The following is a 19,052-nucleotide window of genomic DNA, read 5'->3' on the forward strand; positions in this document are numbered from 1 at the left end:
TAAACATCCTAAGGCCTCTCAGCTGCTCTGCCACAGTGGCTTCTCACAGTTCCCACACAGCCTTTGTACTTCAAAAAAATTCAGGAGTTTTGCAAAGCATGAGGCAATAAACCTCACTTCCTCCTGAACAGCTTGCTTTGCCTTATTATATATTTACATTACAATACTGCCCATAGGCTTTAACTAGCATCAGGCATCTGAACCCACAGGCAGAGACAGCGCTCTTGCTCTAAGCACACTGCACATCACCTATGGGAGTGGTCGATAGGGTTTGGCGATTTTTTGTTGTTGGTTGCATTTTTTGCTAACCTAAGGAACTTCACACCACACTTGCAGTCTGGGAACAGATCTGTGTTCAAAAGCAGAACCCATATAACCATAGGGAAGGAACTGAAGTGTCTATTCTTGTCTTGGAAATAAAACCTTCCTGCAAAGTTGAAAATGAGCACCTAGTACCAGGAGTCACTTGTCCCTGTGTAGATAGCAACAACAGAGACTTCCTAAGCTCAAATCATCACCCTGAAGATCTCTTGGACTCCCATAGAATCAGAAGGCACGTACGTTGCCAGGCTTAGATTTTCATCTTCTACAGACAAATTGGTAATTTTACTCTTTCTACCCCAGAAGCCACACAAGTCCCCAAAAGATGTGATTTCCTTTCATCCTCAACTCAACATGAGTATTATTTCAGGATTGCACTCCAGACACCTCCCAGACCAGAGACCATGCTGCTGTATTGAACTCAGACCCCTGCATTGCAGGTACCGATAGCAGACGCTGGACTGACCAGCAAGTGGGAAGCAGAAATACGTCTATCCCCTACAGTCCCAAAGGCTCTGCAGGAGCTCTACAATCACATGACATTCATTTAAGCCTCAAAATCCAGATTGCTCTGATCCTACCTGCCTTTTGGAAAATTAGACTGTCAGAGTACCAAATATGCTCCTTGGTATTTGCCATGTAATTAAGCAGTAATTGCTGCCCAAGGCTAATCTCAGAGTATATTTTACCTGTGGAGCTCAGCGCCAGAGTTCACATTTGTAATTTAGTGGCATGCCAAGGAGCTATACCTAAACTCACAAAAGGATTTTCTCCACTCATCATCTCTCTTCTGCTTTGGTCGCAGCTGGGATTCTATATTCAGAGATGTTTGGGCTGGGCAAACAAATTAGCAGAGACCAGCCTCATCAGGAATTCACATGGGGACCCATCCTCCCTTATAGCAGGAATGAGATGCTGACTGCTCTGCTCCTGGACCCCAAACCCTCCCCAGTATGGGGTGCACACTAAAACCTCCTCTTTCTTTCTACTCACACAGCCTGGCAGCCTCCAAAGAAGCTGAAGCAGCAGCACGATCTGCCCCCAAACCCATGTCTCCTTCTGATTTCTTGGATAAGCTGATGGGGCGAACTTCAGGATACGATGCCAGGATCAGGCCAAATTTTAAAGGTATGCAAAAACCCTGCTTTGTGGCTTTGTTTCATTTTGGGACTGAAACCCACATGCAATCCTCATGAATGCCTCCCTAACTGCATATGAAATATATAATTTATGTTTATGTTCATATGAAATATGTATGATAACGAGTTGGCACATGGATCCCTCATAGATGTCTGGAAAGGCATCCACTCAGAATGAAAACAACCTTGTAACAACTTTACATGCAGGGAAAACTTCAATATTAGGATCAGGGATCCTGCCACACCAAGCAGAGACTGGCAGGGAACTGAAAAACTTGCAGATCAGGAGAAAAACCATCAACTTTCTTTTCCCCTCAAGTCACTACCCATAGCACCTTCTAACAGCGGGCAGTGCTGCTTACACCCACTGAAGCCAAGAGGAGTCTCTCCCATCAGCTCTGCATAAATCCAGCAAGATGCCATCACAGCCCCCATAGTAAAGAGGCTTCTTCAGCCAGTGCCCAGCACAGCTCCGTCACAACAGCTGAGTGTCACACCTGATCCACGCAGCTAACACTCACTGGCAGCCAAGCACACTGGAAGAGGCAACAGACCCACTTCCTTTGCTCCTCAAAACACTTTAAGAAGGGTGGATTTGGGGGTGGGGTGGGGGCTGGTAGTTTTGGTTTTGGTTTTTTGGGTTTTGGGGTTTTGTTTGTTTGTTTGGTTTGTTGGGTTTTTTTTTTTTTGGGGGGGTGGGGTGGGGCGCGGTTCCCACCTGGTCTACTGAAAGATGTCCCTGCCCATGGCAAGGGGGTTGGAGCTAGATGATATTCAAGGTCCCTTCCAACCCAAATAATTTTGATGTTTTGGGTTTTTTTTCATTTTAACTGAGCTTGCTTTCCCAGAGCTACTCACCCCTGAATCACACCCAGAGATAAAGTGGGACCTGCCCCCTCCCAGCCACTGTCCAGCCCTCTCCAGTGCTCATTTCATCCACTTCTTTTGTTTCCAAATACCAATCCCTCCTCCCAACAAGAGTCACTGGCAATGCTAACACAGGACTCCCAGGACCCATTAATCATGGTGACAGCACCTGCCATCCAGCTTCACACAATAAGCTCTATACTGGGCTTTTAAACCCCTGTATAGGTGGGAAGCTTGTGTCCTAGTAATCAGCTAGACAACGGAGAACACTGCTGGTTTTATCCAAATCACAGAGAGTTAAAAAACCACCCTGTAAACCTTCCTACCACTAAATTATGCACACACACAAAAGAAATTAAACTTTAATATTTAATGAAATGTATACATTATCTTCCTGCTGAAGGCAGCTGTATTGCATTTTTATTTGAGATAATTTAATTTCAGTTTTATTTCAATGAACTACACCTTCCCCACAGGGCAGTTTTGCTGGCTTAGCCTCCCACATATAAATCAGGCTCCAATTTATATGGGAGGCATAAGAGGTGTTCTACAGAGCTTAGGGTTGCAGCTCTCAAAGCACGTCATTTAAATTAACAGCAGTAACTCATAAGGGCATTTTAATGGCTTAGATCTAAATTAAAATAATATCAAAGATCTGTATCGGATTGATTTTTGGGGAGGGGAAGATCAACAAAAAGATGATTGCTGGTTGTCCATAAATGCTGTAAAGTCCAGACTTAGCCATGAATTCACATTCTGAGGACAAGGAAGCAGCATCAGGGCTTTAGTTTAAGTTGGAGGATGAAGTCGGTAACTTGGGCAGGGGCAGAGATGAACCCAGCAGGTGTGGGACCCAGGACCTCTCACCCAAGCTGTACCCTTAATTAATCCTGCTGCTGGAAAATTCCTTCCCAGCTGCATCCCACCACATAGGCAGCATGTTTCAGTGGCAGGCAGGGAAGTTTCTAGAGCCTCACACAAGCTAAAAAAACCCAAAGCCTGCAGAGGGCTCCCAGCTCCCCTTGGACACGGGGGGGGGGGGGGGGGGGGGGGGGGGAAGAGTGCTGGGCTGCTGGGGAAGAGTCATCCTCATGTACGCTGGGCCAAGCTCACCCCACACTGGCTTCCCATCAGCACAGGATGAGGAAGAGGAGGGCCAAAATCTTCCATGCATGTCAGCCAGGAGCACATGCAGTCATCCAGGGAACAGCTCAGTATTTTTCTTGTGCCGTGTCATCTGGGGGAGAAAAATACATGCACATAGACCTTCTATACTGCTCATGAGATTGATCCAGAGGAAAAAAACTTACTCGTGAGCTCAACAGGAGCACTACAGCAGGGATAAAACAAGTGCTAAAGCCTGATCAGCCGTGTTCCTTCAGCTGCTGGATAAATTTCATGAGCCTTTTGGATAAGAGGGGTTAGTGAAGGGGACAAAAGAAAAAGATGCCATTTTGTATCTGATATTTTAGCCCATGCTTATGTTTAACAGTCTGGAGGAAGAGCTGCTCAGACTGAACAGCCTGTGAGCTGCTGCTGAGCTGGCAAACTGCTGTCTGGGAGCTGGTGGGACAGAAGCCTGCTCAGATTGCTTGGGACTCGCACCAAGAAAATCCCAACCACAGAGAACACCACTGTTACGTGGCTGCAATCCCACTCCCACAGAGGACAGGCACAAAGTTTTAAAAGAGTCTGAGGTAGGAAGGGGAAAAAAAGGGAAATTAAGAGGAGCAAACCAAGCTCCAAATGTTACTTAGTAAACAGGAAATTCCGTTAATTTCCAGAGGAGGAAGTTTGCACTGATTAGAAGCACAAGCTTCTCGTTAAAGCCATTCCTTCCCCCCAGCATTTCATCTTGCAGCAACTGCCAGACTGCAGATGTGACCTTAACGGGCAAGCATCACTCCCCAGCGAGGCTGAGCCATCAGGCAGTGTTTGAAATGCAGACACCATCCTTGTCACCATGAAGGATGGGGGAATAATCTAAAAATTCACACTCACCACTTCCACAGATCTTATCTTCCCAGAAGCATCTGTCACAGGGATGATATAAGATTAATTCCCCTGGTATTAAAGGGGAACCTTAGTTCCTGGGACAGCGTCCTCTGCTCTCTGCCTGGCTTGCCTTTCCCTACCACATACTGGGCAGCACCAGTAGCAGGTCCTTTGGGAGCCCCCAGAGCAGAGGCCCTTTTTGCTTCTCTCCTGCCCTTGTTAAGGCTCTACAGAAATCCTCTCGTACACGGGCAAGCCATTGGTTTGCCAGGCACCAGGTATGGCTCTGGGTCCAAACTGTTCACCAGCTTTTTATGTTGTGCTGAACTCAGCTCTTGGAATCTCCCTCCATGCAGATGCAACATTTCCACCTCAGATTTGAATTGGATCACAATATTGCCTGGCAAACCATACTGATCCCTTTGGGCACCAGCACCACATGGACAGGCTGACCCCCCATGCCCTCTAACCACAACCTCTTCAGCCCCTAATCTTTACTCCTCTTTGGTGGTCCCTTCACTTTTCCAATATGAGCAAGCTAAGCAAAGCTTCAGTCTGAAAGCAAATAAAGCCTGGGAGAAGCATGGCCCGAAGTCTGGGAGTACCTTCACCCAAAACAGGACAGCCAGGGAATTTCTGCTGGCAGAGCCTGAAGTCTTCTGCCCAGCTGTGAGCCTTAGCAGGTACCACCATTATCACATGGAGTGCCGGCTGCTCTGCACAGCCTGAGCCCCACAGCACACTCTGCTGCACTGGTTCCGCAGGGAGCTCAGAAGCATTTAGATAATTTAAACTAGTATTTTTAAATTATAGAGCTCTAAACAAGAAGGCCTGTCAATAGTCTCTCAGCTTTTTCCTGGGATACATTGCTATCATGGTCAAGGTAAGCTTGCCACCTCTACAGCAATGCTGAGAGATCTAGAAAGCTGTCCTGCCTGGCTGTGATCTATTCCTTGTCATCAAAACAGTTCACAGAATAGATATATAAACACCCTCCCAAACAGGGAATCAGAGGCAAAGCAAAAGCCTTGCCTGATGTCAAGCTAGCATCAGAATCAAGACTGGACTAAGCCAGGTCATCTGGGCCTTGTTCCCTCACTCACCCCGATCCCACAATGGGTTTTAACACTACAGAGTGGAAATACTTTGTCTTACAGGCACATAGTGAACTGCTGTTCCAATCTCTATTTGTCATGCAGGCCCACCAGTGAATGTCAGCTGCAACATTTTCATCAACAGCTTTGGTTCGATTGCAGAAACGACTATGGTAAGTAAAAAAAAAAAAAAAGAAATCACAGCACAGCTGCTCAGCTTCATTGCACTCCAGCAATTGCAGCATCACCCTCTTAGGCATGACCAGAAGAAAATATTGCCTGTGTTCCCAAGTTTACCCACTGTTCGAGTAAATTGATCATCAACACACAAGACTCACATTGCAGGTAGTTGAAAATCACAGTCTCTATCTGCGTCTCTACAAAAACACTGTACAGGCAGAGTATAAAGGTCAGAAAAGGAAATAGTCTTTTCTGAAGACTTGCCTAAGGCTCCAAGCACAGAGTCAGTTGCAGATACTTTATGTTGAAGTGCACATAAATCCAGAAGTTTGAAACAGTAAGTGAAGGGAAAGGGGCTGAACTCAAATTCAGTCTGCAGCAGGTTCCAGATTCCCAAAGATTAAGAGAATCGCTGCATGATTATTTTCTTGGAGACATTTTTGTTAGACAATGATTTTTGATAAAGTGTCAAACCCAATACTTGCAAGTTAAGGCTCACTTCCAACGAAATTAGTGAACATGGCTAAAGGCTGTATCTAATTGGCAAGACACTAGGAGTAGGGATCACTAGAACAGGAGATAATTGCTCCACCTGAGAACTATTAAAGATTGGTTGCGACATAATCAGTGAGCAGCAAAGGAAAACTCTGGAGGTATAGTGCCTTATCTCTGTGCTAATTAAAGATAATCCAGAAATATGGTGTTTAATTACTCTTTAGTAATTCTTTTTCTAGAAAGGTGTTGAATGAAGAATGCAAGACTCCAGCTTCAGGCAGGATATTGTAGGCTTTACATACAGATCACACCCCTCGACTTGAACAAGTTACTCATGCACACCACTATCAGAGGACATCAATAGCTATGTATCTGGAACTATAAGTCTCTTCTGATGCTATACCATTCTTCTGGAAACGTTTGGGGTTGGGGCCAGTTCAATCCTGGTAGTAGAGAAAAAGCTGTTACCCTGTTCAAGCACAGATGAACACATTTTGTACTTGGATTGCAGAATTTGTCAGAATTCATAGCTGAGAAGTGTATTCGTTTATACATAAAGCAAAAAAAGAACTAAAACCAAAAATACACATCTGTTCCTAATGTACTATTTTATTGGATACCTCCTTTGGTATTACAGGCAATAAATATTTTATTCCTAAACAATCTAGCAGAGACTATCCAGAGCACAAGGGAGAGGGGCAGGCCCACAAAGGATCCCTGTGCATCGTACAGAGCACATTACAATTACATGGTTTTCAATACCTATCATACATCACAAGATGCATCAGAACAACCATACAAAGATGTCAGAGAATTCCTGTAAGCAGGATGCTCCATAAAATTAGCATAGACTAGCATGAGAGAGAGATATGCAGTCCACCTTTAAGACATGCTGCAGGGATTCGCTATCCTCTCCAGATGCCACTCATTTCATAGTCTATCTTCCATAGAAAAAATTCCCATGGGAACCCAAGAACACCCTCTGGGCACATTGCTTTGTCTAGAAATACCCAAACCAGCTCTGACAAGCTAGTCCAGATGTCAAGCTGACGCAGCATTGCACACAGCCTAATATAATGCACTTCTTTGGGGACAGCAATACTGCTTGTAAACACTGACAAGAATACAAGAAACACAAGGACTGAAACATTTAAAAATGAGATCTCAGCAAGCTAGAGCAGTCTTTGGGATTTGCTAACTTGAGATTTACTCTGCAGGGAAGCCAGTCCCTCCCCACTGTTTGAGGATGCAGCAGGTCAAACAGGCAGTGTCAACTCCCCAGCACAGCCCTGGGAAGGGCAGAACGTCCTGCCATGAAGGGAATTTTGAGGGAGACCCAACTACTTTGAATTTAAGCAAGAGGGGGAAGCTGGGGCAGGGAGAGGCAATTCAACATTTTACCAAAGAAAGTACTAGTCCATCATTGACCTCTAGGATTGATGATGGTAACACTCCCCCAGCTGCTTTAATGGCCAGAAGTGAAAAGTGAAATAACAACATGATGGTTTAGACACCCATCATTAGGCACCCTAAGCCTGGCCAGGTTCAGGTTCTGAGTACTACATCATCCTATATTTGGTTACTATTGCACTACTACCTGCAGGAGAAGAGTCACATGTTTTTACAGATACCACACATGCAATTAAAGAAGGCTTTAAAATATCTCTGTAGTGGGGCTGTTAGTTTCTACAGCAAATACCGCTGCTACTATTTAAGTTTACATGGCCTGAATCTCACAAATAGGTGTAAATCATGAGGCCATCATACAGAGGGATAGAGGAATTGAAGGTGAACACTCACAGCTCAAGGCATCATGGAAGGTAGAGGAAGAGGAAAAAAAACCCAGAAAAATAGAACTAATGTATTTGATGCAGCCCCTTGGGTCTACAAACCTCAGAAAGGAGGATTATGAGTTGGGGCCAAGAGAAGGCACAGAATTCCTAGCGTGGGCATAAAGCTGCTATCTGACCCACAAAGGTTCAAGATGAACAAGGCAAGAAATGGGGACCTGAAAACTGCTGCAAGGGTAGAGGGAATAAAAAAAGGCAGATAGAGCCATTCACCAAACTAAATTCCCCAAAGCACAGCTGACTTAGAGCAAGGGAAGTAAACTCTTTTAAGGATCCCACAGAACTGGAGACCTAACATAAAAGCTTCCAGTGGTGCACATAATTGATTGGACATTTATGTTACATTGCACTCACAGCTTATATCCATCAGCCTCACTTGCAATCAGCTCTAAGGACAAGGGAACCTGTGACTGGGAACACGTCCCTGTGAACCCAACAAGTGCTTCAAGGGGAAGGATACTACCAGCTACACCACGCAGACAAGTGCAGCCAGCCTCCTTCTGTCCCAAAGCATTACTGCAATAGCGCATCGACAGCAAGGGATTCCAGAGGACAAATGCAAGATGCATCCACTCTGCTTTTTATTATTATTATTATTAAAAACACCAAACAACCCCCAACCACAAGCTGTTAAGTCCCTTTTTGCTCTTCAACAGTATAAACACCTTCCCTCCAGCCATACCAGAGTAGGAAACCTATAAGCAAAACTACAAATTCTTCATTCAAAATGAAACAGAAGTCAAGCATCTAGGGAACAGGGTCTTAGTTTTGACTAGACTGCACCAGCTTTGGCTTTTCTTTGTAGCATGAAACAACTGGTAGGATTATCTGAGCAATTAGTCTCACAAATTTCCTACTGTAACAATAAACTTCAAATTAAGCTATGCCCTTGATCTCTCTTCCAATAGAAGCTGCTATTGTATAGATTTCTCACTGGCTTAGGCAGCTGGGAGCATTTTGTATGCAGTGAAGGCATCACTTAAAGTTGCTAGGAGCTGAACTCAACACTTAAGATGACCTCTTCCAGTCTCAAGTTTTAAAAAATACCCACATGCAGCAAACAAGAGCATAAAACAAAGAAAACCACAAAACAGCCAGCACAGGCTCCCCTAGACACAGGGTATACATGCAAATTTATTTTTGCTGCTTTCATGCCATAACTATCCTATCTGGAAAGAGTAAACCAAACGTGACCTTCCAGCCAGCTGGAACACAGCCACAATTGGTCCTCCAACATCTCCTAAGAACAGGAGAAGCTAGAGAATGCAACTATCTGAATGTTTAATACTTGTTCAGAGACACCTATATATAATACTGCCAACAAGGTAACAAACCATCCGGCAAAACAGACAACAATTTACTCCAGCCTCACAAACCACAGCGCAGCAGGTAGCAAATGCAGCCGATGAAGTGTAAGGGTCACACGCTTAATACTGGGCCCACTCACCCTAAGTTCAGCGAAAAATGTAAATACCAACACACAAAGCCTGTAGCAAAGGCTAGGTTTTGAGCTCAATTTTCTGCAGTCAGTCATTCTTACAACTAGCCACCAGCCCCACAGAGATGATAAGCATTTAACAAGTCACACGACACAAAATGAAAGTGTTTTCACATCTCACAGCCCGCTGCAGTTTCAACATTAGACCTGCAGTGTTTTGGCTATCTATGAGGTTGAAGTTTGTATTTGTGCTGAATAGAAAAGAAATAAACACAAACCCCATGAAACAGGGCTACACAACTCAAATACAAGGACACAAATAAAAACCCTACAAACCAAAGAAAAAGACCATACTACTATACTCTTAATTTTGAAACGCAGGATGCTGGCTACAGCCCGCTCATCAGCAGCTCCATCCTCAGCCCCAAAAGATATACTTTCCCCTCCCTTTTATAAAGACACCCAGCAAAAAGTGCTGCTTTAAGCTCCATCACAGAACCCCACACCTATTAAGTACTACTGCTTTCACCACAAACTTACATTCCTCAAGCAGCAGACGTCCTCCTCAACAGTACCTTCAACACAACTACTGGCCATAGCACCTCCCCACTTGGCCCAGCTGTGGTTTTCACATCAAGCTTCAAATTAGCTACTTGGCTACAGCTGTGGCAAGGTAACAAGGTCCCTTATTAACCTTTCCAAAGTCTGCTTCAGGTGTCGCTTGTTTTAGGGCAAATCAGCCAGTTGTAGTGCTCCTTTGCAGGGCAGCTAGCCTTAAAAGTGCGTTTAATCCCATTCTTAAAAATTAACTCAATGCTAATAAAGCCCCTTGTGCCCTGCTGTTCCAGGTGGGATAATGGAATCCCTTCCTGAAGGACTTCAGTCCCTGCCCTGTTTTTTCCATCAACAAAATGTAAATTTATCAAAGTGAAGTCTCTCAACAAAACTATTCAGTGAGGAGGCTGGTCTGACAGAACCCCTGAGCCAGGTATTGAAACTTATTGAGTTCTCTGACAGCCTCCATCCCCTCTTCCCAGCGTGACCTCCAGCCTGCCACTGCCTTCACCAGCTTACTCATCGTCAGGTGCCAAGACTGGAGTATCTTGGGAAGGAAAAGTCTCAAACCGATCTTCTGTTTCATTGGCTCCTTGTGAGGTCACTAAGCAGAATTTCATTTCAGCATTATCAAATTGAACTACTTTGAGCACTTCAGTTATTTTCTTCTTGTCCTGTGTCATTTTCCCCTTGGGAGTAAAATCCCTTTGTGCTAGATTGCAAAGCTCCTGAATGCCTCCACAACACAAAGTTGCTGCTCTCCACTCCCAAACCAGCCAGAGGAGCAGGCTGCACAAAATAATCAATGTCTGAATGTGATTGGCACACAAATGAGGAACTCAAGTGATAATAAGGATATGGAGAAAGACACTTCTTTTGCTGAATTTTCAGCCCCAGTAAAACCTTTTTTTTCTCTCCTTGAAAGTCCACATCAGAAATTGGTCCATTCCGTCCATCATTTATGGATGATGCTAATAAAAATGTCATACAACAGCATCTAGAATAAACACTGTATATCTCCAGACAGTCAACAAATGAGTGGTTTGGCTCATCACCTCTCAGTTTGACTGCAATGCCTAGGCACAAAGCTTTCAACACACAGGATCCTCTAGCTGGTACAGAAAACTGTAACATTTATCTTAGGTTATATCACAGCCCCAGACATACCCTACTTGTTCTCCATGCCTCTTCTGGCTCCTCAGGCAGTGCCATGTCCAGTTTACAGCTTGTTTTTACATTTACATTCAAATAAGCCTGGGCACAAGACATCTAAAAGGCTGTTCAGCTTCAATAGTGCAGTGCATTCAGCTATCTGTCATAAGGGAAAAGGTATCTGGGAGGAAACAACCATCCTCAGTGGCCAGGCCAGGACTGTGGAACAAACCCACTGAGAAGGAAGATCTTCATAAGCACATACACACAGAGATAGGTAAAATACTAATGCCATAAAATGGCAAAGGCAGAGAACTGCATTCAGTGCATGTATTACATTTCTTTGTCCTTGCCTCTTTTTATGTCACAGCATAAATGCTCAGCTGTTCATATTCCAAAACAAAAAATATCCACTGCAAACACTTGTCTCAAAAGAAAGACCACAAAGAGTAGCATACACCGGAGTTACTCACCACACCGCTGAACAGAGGCAGTTCAGTCTCTCACACCACATGTCCATGACATGCCCCTGCGCTGTTCCCATGCAGGACACGAGTACAGGGCACTTGGTCTCTGGAGACGAGTTAGGAGGGGCTTTCTTACAGCCATCTATTGTGAGAAGTTAATTTTCATTTGCCCCACAAGCCATGATTAAGATTCCTCATCATGATGACAAGAACTATGGCAGTCTTTCTGTGTATGGCCTCTTACACCTGTTGTGGTGGCAACATAAACCACACTACACCTCTCTTCTCACCCTCCCCTTTCTTTCCCTTTCCTTTCCTTTTCCTTTCCGCATTTTTTGGAGCTGAAGCAGTGAATTTACTCCAGCAACAAAGCTTATCTGTGGCAACACAGGCTGCTGTAGGGAGATTGGCTCCATTTCACACACACCGACACACACACACACACACACACCAGCTTCCAACACTCCATCAGGCTGAGAACACTTCTGGGCAGCTACCACTGAAGTTTCTTCCAAACACGAGTTTAATTTGTGTTGTACATGACATAAGCCCCCAACAGGAGCTGACCTGCTAGCGTCTAGCTTATTTGTAGCTGAATAAGCAAAACAACCTTTTGCTTTCTACCTATTAGGTCAGTGACGTTGATTTCCCCTGACTGCAATGGCTGCAGATCCTTACACACGGAAAAGGGTGAACTGGAAGTATACAAGTAGTTCAGGGAGCTGTTGCGTGCCATGGGAAGCAGAAATTCGGGGTCACTTTCCCTTTTCAGGTTTGCATGGTTGGCTAGTCCTTCACTGAGACCCTGGTTCCTATCTGTCCACAGCTATTCGCGTTTTCTCAAGACACATTATCCAGGGTCAAGAGAGATGAGTAATCAAGTCAAAGGGATGCACTAGGACTTGTGAAGGTGACATTTGGAATATCAGCAGAAGAAGAGAGTGTCGCAACTCTTTTTCATGTTCAGAGGTCTGCTCCTTTTAGCATCAAGTCTTTGGTCCATTTGCTGTTGTCACAGTCATTACTGTCATTAGCAGTTTCTGTGCTCTGAGGATGAAGGTGGCACTAAGTGGCCTGAAACAGATTCTAGACCATGGGCTTGGCCATGAACTGCCCCATCCAAAGCACAAGGTACCCAAGACACAATCCTCACCCAGCCCTCCACTGTGACTGGACTCCACAAGAGTCATGTCCTCCTGGAAAAGAGGCTGTAGGTTCATACTCCAGCAAGCACCTGAGGCAGCAACATCAGAAGGACTCCCATCCACATGCACCCTTCAACTCCAGAGCTTTGTGTTCTCCAGATGGAAAGAACAGACCTGAGGCAGAGTCAGGGAGATCCCCTGAGAGGTGCCAGAAGGTCTCACTGAAAGCAACGTCCTAGTGCCTGCAGCAGGTATTAGATACTGTCAAGCACGTCAGACACCCTCCATTAAGCATCTCTTAATACAAGTCTTAAAGTACATTAGTATTAGAAAGGCACCAAAGAAACCCTTAATCATGATAGCAACTATTAGTTTGGGCCAGGGCAGTGAAACTGGTTTATTATATGCTGCTCTTCAGACACAGTCTGCCTCTATACTTAGAAAATGTCAATTAATTTATGGACAGGGAGCTTTTATCCCTCTCCTGACAACTGGCACGTCCTCTCCCCATTTCAATTTGTTGGCTCACTTTCTTATGTGAAAGTCAGCAGAAAAGGGGCATGCAGATCACCCTGGGAAGCTTTTGGTCAGACAGGGAGAACAGAAACTGCTTTTAATTGTCCAGGAGAGTGTCTAAGCTTGACCTCAGCAGCCAACCTTGGCCTGGGGAACTCAGGGGAGCTGTAAGACACATGGTTATGAGGCAGATAAAATTTTCCTTAGCGCTGGGGGACTAGCTTCAGTTAAAGAAGATGGCCATCCTATAAAATCTGTAGCATTTGTGGCATTTTGACATTAGAAAGGGTAACCCAGAACACTCGCTCAGGATTAGGAGAGCAGACTTCGTGCACATCCCTCATGTTCACACACTCTCACCAAGGGCAGCTGCTCCCGTCCGTTCATCCGAGTTACCCTTGTATGAGCAGACACACAGGGAATGCCTCTCCCATGGACAGCCTGTCTCACTGTGTCTTTTCTTTTCACAAATCTGGAGGAACCATAGATTGTCACAATATGGGCTGGTTCAGCACTGAAAGGGAGTTGGCTCTGGCCTCCTTTCCCCTTAATCCTCTGCAGCAGTTACCATGCTGCCACCAGCCCTCACAGCCTCTGCAGCTGAACATCACTTCTGCAGCCGCTCGGTTCACACTAGAGGTCCTGACACTTCACACACAGCTGACAATTGCTGTGACAGAGGGATGCAAGGATAGGCATCTGCTCATGTTATGAGATAGCTGTAAGCTACAGAGCTAAAGATTAGCAACAGCTCCTGGAGAAATAACGCCAACAAGGATGGCCATAGCTTGGGAATGTAGGCCTAGATGTGGTTTGGTTTTGAGAATGATTTTAGTACATGCTTGCCAGTTTTCAGCATTTTCAGCACTACCTGCATGTCTCTGCTCCCTGCTCCCACTCTGCAGGATTACAGGGTGAACATCTTCCTGCGACAGCAGTGGAATGACCCACGGTTGGCGTACAACGAATACCCTGATGACTCCCTGGACCTGGACCCCTCTATGCTGGACTCCATCTGGAAGCCTGACTTGTTCTTTGCTAATGAGAAAGGGGCACATTTCCATGAGATTACAACAGACAACAAGCTTCTGAGGATCTCCAGAAACGGCAACGTCCTCTACAGCATCAGGTGAGGTAACTCAATGGGAAGACTCCACCAAGGTAGGGGTGGGCAGAGCTAAACTCCCACTGTGCAAGCCTAAAAAGAGAAAGTGAAGGCTTTGAACATGCTGTTGGATAAAAGAAATTGAGGTGGGTTTTTTTTTTAGGGAGTTCATACAATTAGCAGTGTCATAGCAATGTGGTGGGAATAGATCTCTGGAGGTTTCCCATGCAACCTCATCCTGATGATTGACAACAGATCAGGTCAGGCGTGGCTTTGGCCAAATCAAAATACCCCACAGATGGTGCCCATGCCTGTGCCGGTGTTTCATCCTCCTTCTGGGGCAGATTCCTTCACGCAAAAAGCACTGAAAAGTGAAACACAGCCTTATTTCCCTGACAAATATTGTTTGTTTGGGGTTTTTTAATTAAATTCAGCTACACAAGCTAAAAGAAAGAAAGAGGTCCCTAAGCACCTCCTTCATCTGCACCTTTATATCCAACATTAACCTGTGCTTAAGAGCAGTGAGGTGCAGTTCCCTGTTTGCATATCTAAGCATGTCCTTATGGGAGCAGAGTTATGTGCTGTAAGTGAAGAGGTCTTTCTCCAGCCACCTCAAGAAGAGGTTGGCAGAAGTGTGGAATCCTTCTGAGAAAGCGCCACCAGCTACCTGAGCTTCAAGTCCTAATTTTGCATTAGTAGCTTCCCTTTGACAGAAAACACAAGAAACACCATTATTTTTCATCATCGTTAAATAAGACGACACCCATCCCAAAGGACTGGGCAGCCTGGCAGTACTCTGTCCCACACCAATGAAGAGCCAGAGAGAGAGATAAATTTTCCTGTGCCCCATGCCCCCCTCTAGAAGTCAGGATCTTGAGAAGGACAGTGCTTCTGAAAGGCACTGAGATCGCACACCATGGGCTGGGCTGCCCCTGGGACAGCAGAGGCCACTGCACAGCTAAGGGTACTTCCATACCCCCAGGCACCCCTGCCTTCAAGACCTGCTAAGACAAAGCTACACCAGGAAATGTATTTTCAGAAAGTTTCAGTTGGAGAAGGGAGGGAAAAAACTCGAGTGAAAAGGAGAGTCTGGGAACTGCCTCCTTACATCAGTAGCTGAATCTGCTGGAGCAGAAGGATGTCGGTACTTCAGCCACATGGTCACCACTTGCAGCTGCTCCCACAACAGGTAGTAAAGGAATAACCAGGAAGGTGTTAGTCAAAGCATATTGAGACAGAGGGTTGGTCTGGGAAGGAGTCTAGCTCATCTCTAGCTTTCTCAGTCCAAGGACTTCTGCTCCTCACTAGTAGATTCCTTAACATCCCTACTGTAAAATTACTTGAGATATTATACTAGCACAAGCCTAAAACTAGCTGCACTATGTGGAAACTAGTAGAAGTCCATGAAAACTATGTTTTGAAAGCTGCAGCATTTCCTGACAAGAGATTAGGGAAACTGCTAAACAGAGCTCCGTGGTTTTGCCTCTGCATAACTATTCCCATTTATCCCTTTATCACTAGCCGCAAGAATCCATCAGTGAAGCTGAACTAATTGTACTGAATTTCCCACAGGAAATCAGTCCAATCCTCCACCTTCACTTCCAAGCCCATCTACTCTTTATTTTAAACCAATGACATAAAGATCAAACTTCATGAGCTTAAAGAGGGAAATTTAACTCTATCTCACAGACTTTTCCACCTCATGTATAATGTAAATTTGCATAAGGTACACACACCCCATCTCACACTGCAGCTCCCAGTGGTAGCCATGGGGAATAAAAAGCAGCACAGAGCTGTAAAACAGAAAATGAACGGCTTAATGCTGCAATGTAGACAGCATCCATCAAACATCAAGGTGGTTCCAGCCCAAGGACCGGCTCCCTCATGACTGAAACAGTACGAGAATTGCCATGCTTGTTGGCTGAACATGGAAACCTCACATTTCTTAATTTCTAAAAAAAAAGGCAGGTAATAAAACTGCCACCAGCAACCTGGCAGAGAGCATGGCACAGAGTCCCGTTCCAGATGTGTTTGCAGGAGCACAGACAGGGAATACTGGGTCACCCCAGCCCTGGGGCTGCTCAGCAAAACAGAGCAAAGACTCAGCAGGGGACGTGGAGCAAGGTGGCTGAGCTGATCACCTTTTTCCAGGCAAAAGTTGAAAACACTTCAGTTCTTGTTTTCTAAAAAGAACTTTCCTCTCTCCCTCATCTCCAAATGAAAATGTTCATTTCTTTTTAAGTACATTTTCCTGTGAAAATCAAAAAGAAAGAGGACATTCGTGATGGAAGGGCACAATGCAAATGCAAAGAGTTTTCAAAAGGAGTAATAGTCTTTCCCTTTTTAAAAAAAGTTTCCATCTAAAGTCTCTGCCATTTTGTAACTGGTTCTTTGCTACCACTATTTGCAACAGTCAGACTTGAATCAAGGCACTTACAATAAGGTGGACTTTGTCCCGTGGACCCAAGACTCAGCCCGTTCACCCAAAATCACCTTTGAGGATTTCACTCTCTGATCCTTTCTCAGCATGCACTTGTCCAGCGTGTGCTCAGCATCTCGTGACCTCGTTGTAGCCACAGTCACCCCTGTTTCACATCTGGCAGATACTTCCAGTACATTCTTCTCAAGGGACTTATCTGAAGATGTAGTTGAAGGCTTGTCTTTCTGATTGATCAGAGATGGAGTTCCCTGCCAGAGATGCAATGAGAAAAATAAAGTGGGTAAAGGCTAGTGGTGATGCTTTTCTAGTAAGGTGTTTGTTTAAACACAGAAAATGCAGTTGCTTTCATTAAGAGGAAGCTTGAACAGGTCGATTCTTTCTACTGCCACATCTTCTGTCCCAACATGCCTCTAAACTCACGCAGATATCTTCTTCCAACATAAGGAAGTTAAAAAATATCTTTCCCTCCTGCTAAGTCTCTTGTAGGTCTGATGATAGAAAAATTCAATTCCTGTCCCCCAGGAAATTCCACTATTTCTACACAAAGGCAAAAAGCTGAAAAACCTAAACACTTCAGGGAACAGCATTTTCAGTATTACCAAACCACATAACACAAGTCTAGCTATGTGAAGCAAATCATTTCATATCGGCTTGTTGAACCAAGCAAATATTTTGAGCATAGATCATGGTTTAGTGCAGCACAGCAATATACCCCAGAAAATGCAGCCTGCACCTAGTGGGAAATGGAGCTTGAGAGACAAAAGCAGAGGTCTCAAGAGGCACAGCAGGAATTCAGGAAGAGACACAGGTTCGTATTGACTTACCACAGGGCATTTTTCCTGCAGAAAATCCTGCCAAAGTCTCTCTTTTCCCCCACAGCAACATGTGATGTTGACCAAATTTCAGATTTTTTTCTGACAGAGAACTATTCTGTTCAAAGGGTTGCAATCTCTAGAAATGCATCTGGGGGGTCCAGAGAATGGGTTTGGGCTTGCTGCTAATCCAGATTGTTGCAAACCTGAGGCAAGAATTGGAGACCAAAGTGGCAAAACTGTTTGGTGTGGGAACTCTTTGTTCTGCACAGTCCAAAACAACATGGCAATGAAACACCATCTGCAGCAGGTGACTCTGCTGGAAACTGTATCACAGACACAAATGCTCGGCATTTCTGATGCTTTCCAATCCCACAGGCAGGAAAGAGGTGAATGATCAGCTGTTGCCGCAGCACACCCGTCTGTGTCGGGCAAGGTATCAGCCTGTTTGCAACACTGGATGTCCAAGAGGGTTCATCCCCTCACCATTACCACAAACTGTTTGGCATTCTCCTGTGCTGTCTTCTCTCCTCAGGATCACGCTGACTCTGGCCTGCCCCATGGACCTGAAGAACTTCCCCATGGACGTGCAGACATGTATCATGCAGTTAGAAAGCTGTGAGTTGTGAGCTCATCTCCATTTTGGAGAGGAGATGATGTGTTTTCCCTCTCCCCTGCCATCTCCCTCCCCAGCTGCAACCCATTCCCTGTTCAGCCTTCACTGAAGGCTTGCTCAAGAACCACCTGCTCAGGATTTTCCATTCATTCAGCACACATGACATTTCCTAGAGAAGCCAAACCTTAAAAGATCCCACAAGAGGAGCCCTGGCTTGCTTGTATTTGCATCGGCCTTTCACTTTGAAGGAGAAAGGTGAAAGTGCTTTCAGCTGCAAATGGGATTTTTTCTCTCTGGATGAACATTTGCCCCTTGTACATCTTGCTTATCCCAAAGGAGGGAAAGATGATGAGCAGCTTCTTTCAGAAAAAGAGGTCAGGTCTGAAAAAAGCAGCAAACAGCTCAACAAGCCAAATTCAAGAAAAGTGATTTATTGCAGACAATTCATCGCACACCACCACAGCTCCAGCACAGGTCATTACCCTAGCTTTTATCACATGCACAAGCAGTTTTGCCTCAATCCAAATCCCATTCATTACAGCATTGCCAAGGCAGGCCAGGATAAGCCCCTGCCTCCAAGCATAGCTCTGTTCTACAAGTCCAGATCAGTATTTAATATGTTTCACGTGGTATTTCTCCCCTCCTCTCAACAGTTGGTTATACAATGAATGATCTCATATTTGAGTGGCAAGAAAAAGGAGCCGTGCAAGTTGCCGATGGGCTGACATTGCCTCAGTTTATCCTCAAAGAAGAAAAAGACTTGAGATACTGCACAAAGCACTACAACACAGGTCAGTGTTTACTCTGAGCTTCTGGGTTCATTAGAGAGGAATTCAGGACTATGCATTTGCCAGAGTCTCTTGCT

At 45.0% G+C, this 19,052-nt stretch overlaps 1 protein-coding gene across 3 annotated transcripts in view; it reads left to right on the plus strand.

The window, feature by feature from the left end:
• GLRA1 (glycine receptor alpha 1) overlaps positions 1-19,052 on the plus strand; it is a 56,128-nt gene that overhangs the window by 14,843 nt on the left and 22,233 nt on the right. For all 3 annotated transcript variants that reach the window (XR_013930011.1, XM_080399417.1, XM_080399416.1), the window contains exons 2-6: positions 1,319-1,449; positions 5,522-5,589; positions 14,120-14,343; positions 18,107-18,189; positions 18,841-18,978. Coding sequence is in view for 2 of the 3 variants with exons in the window: in XM_080399417.1 (XP_080255543.1) it covers positions 1,319-1,449; positions 5,522-5,589; positions 14,120-14,343; positions 18,107-18,189; positions 18,841-18,978 (644 nt within the window). In the remaining variant the exon portion in view is untranslated. The remainder of the gene's footprint in view (positions 1-1,318; positions 1,450-5,521; positions 5,590-14,119; positions 14,344-18,106; positions 18,190-18,840; positions 18,979-19,052) is intronic.

Source organism: Falco punctatus (assembly GCF_963210335.1).
Source record: "Falco punctatus genome assembly, chromosome: 8".
NCBI lineage: Eukaryota > Metazoa > Chordata > Aves > Falconiformes > Falconidae > Falco > Falco punctatus.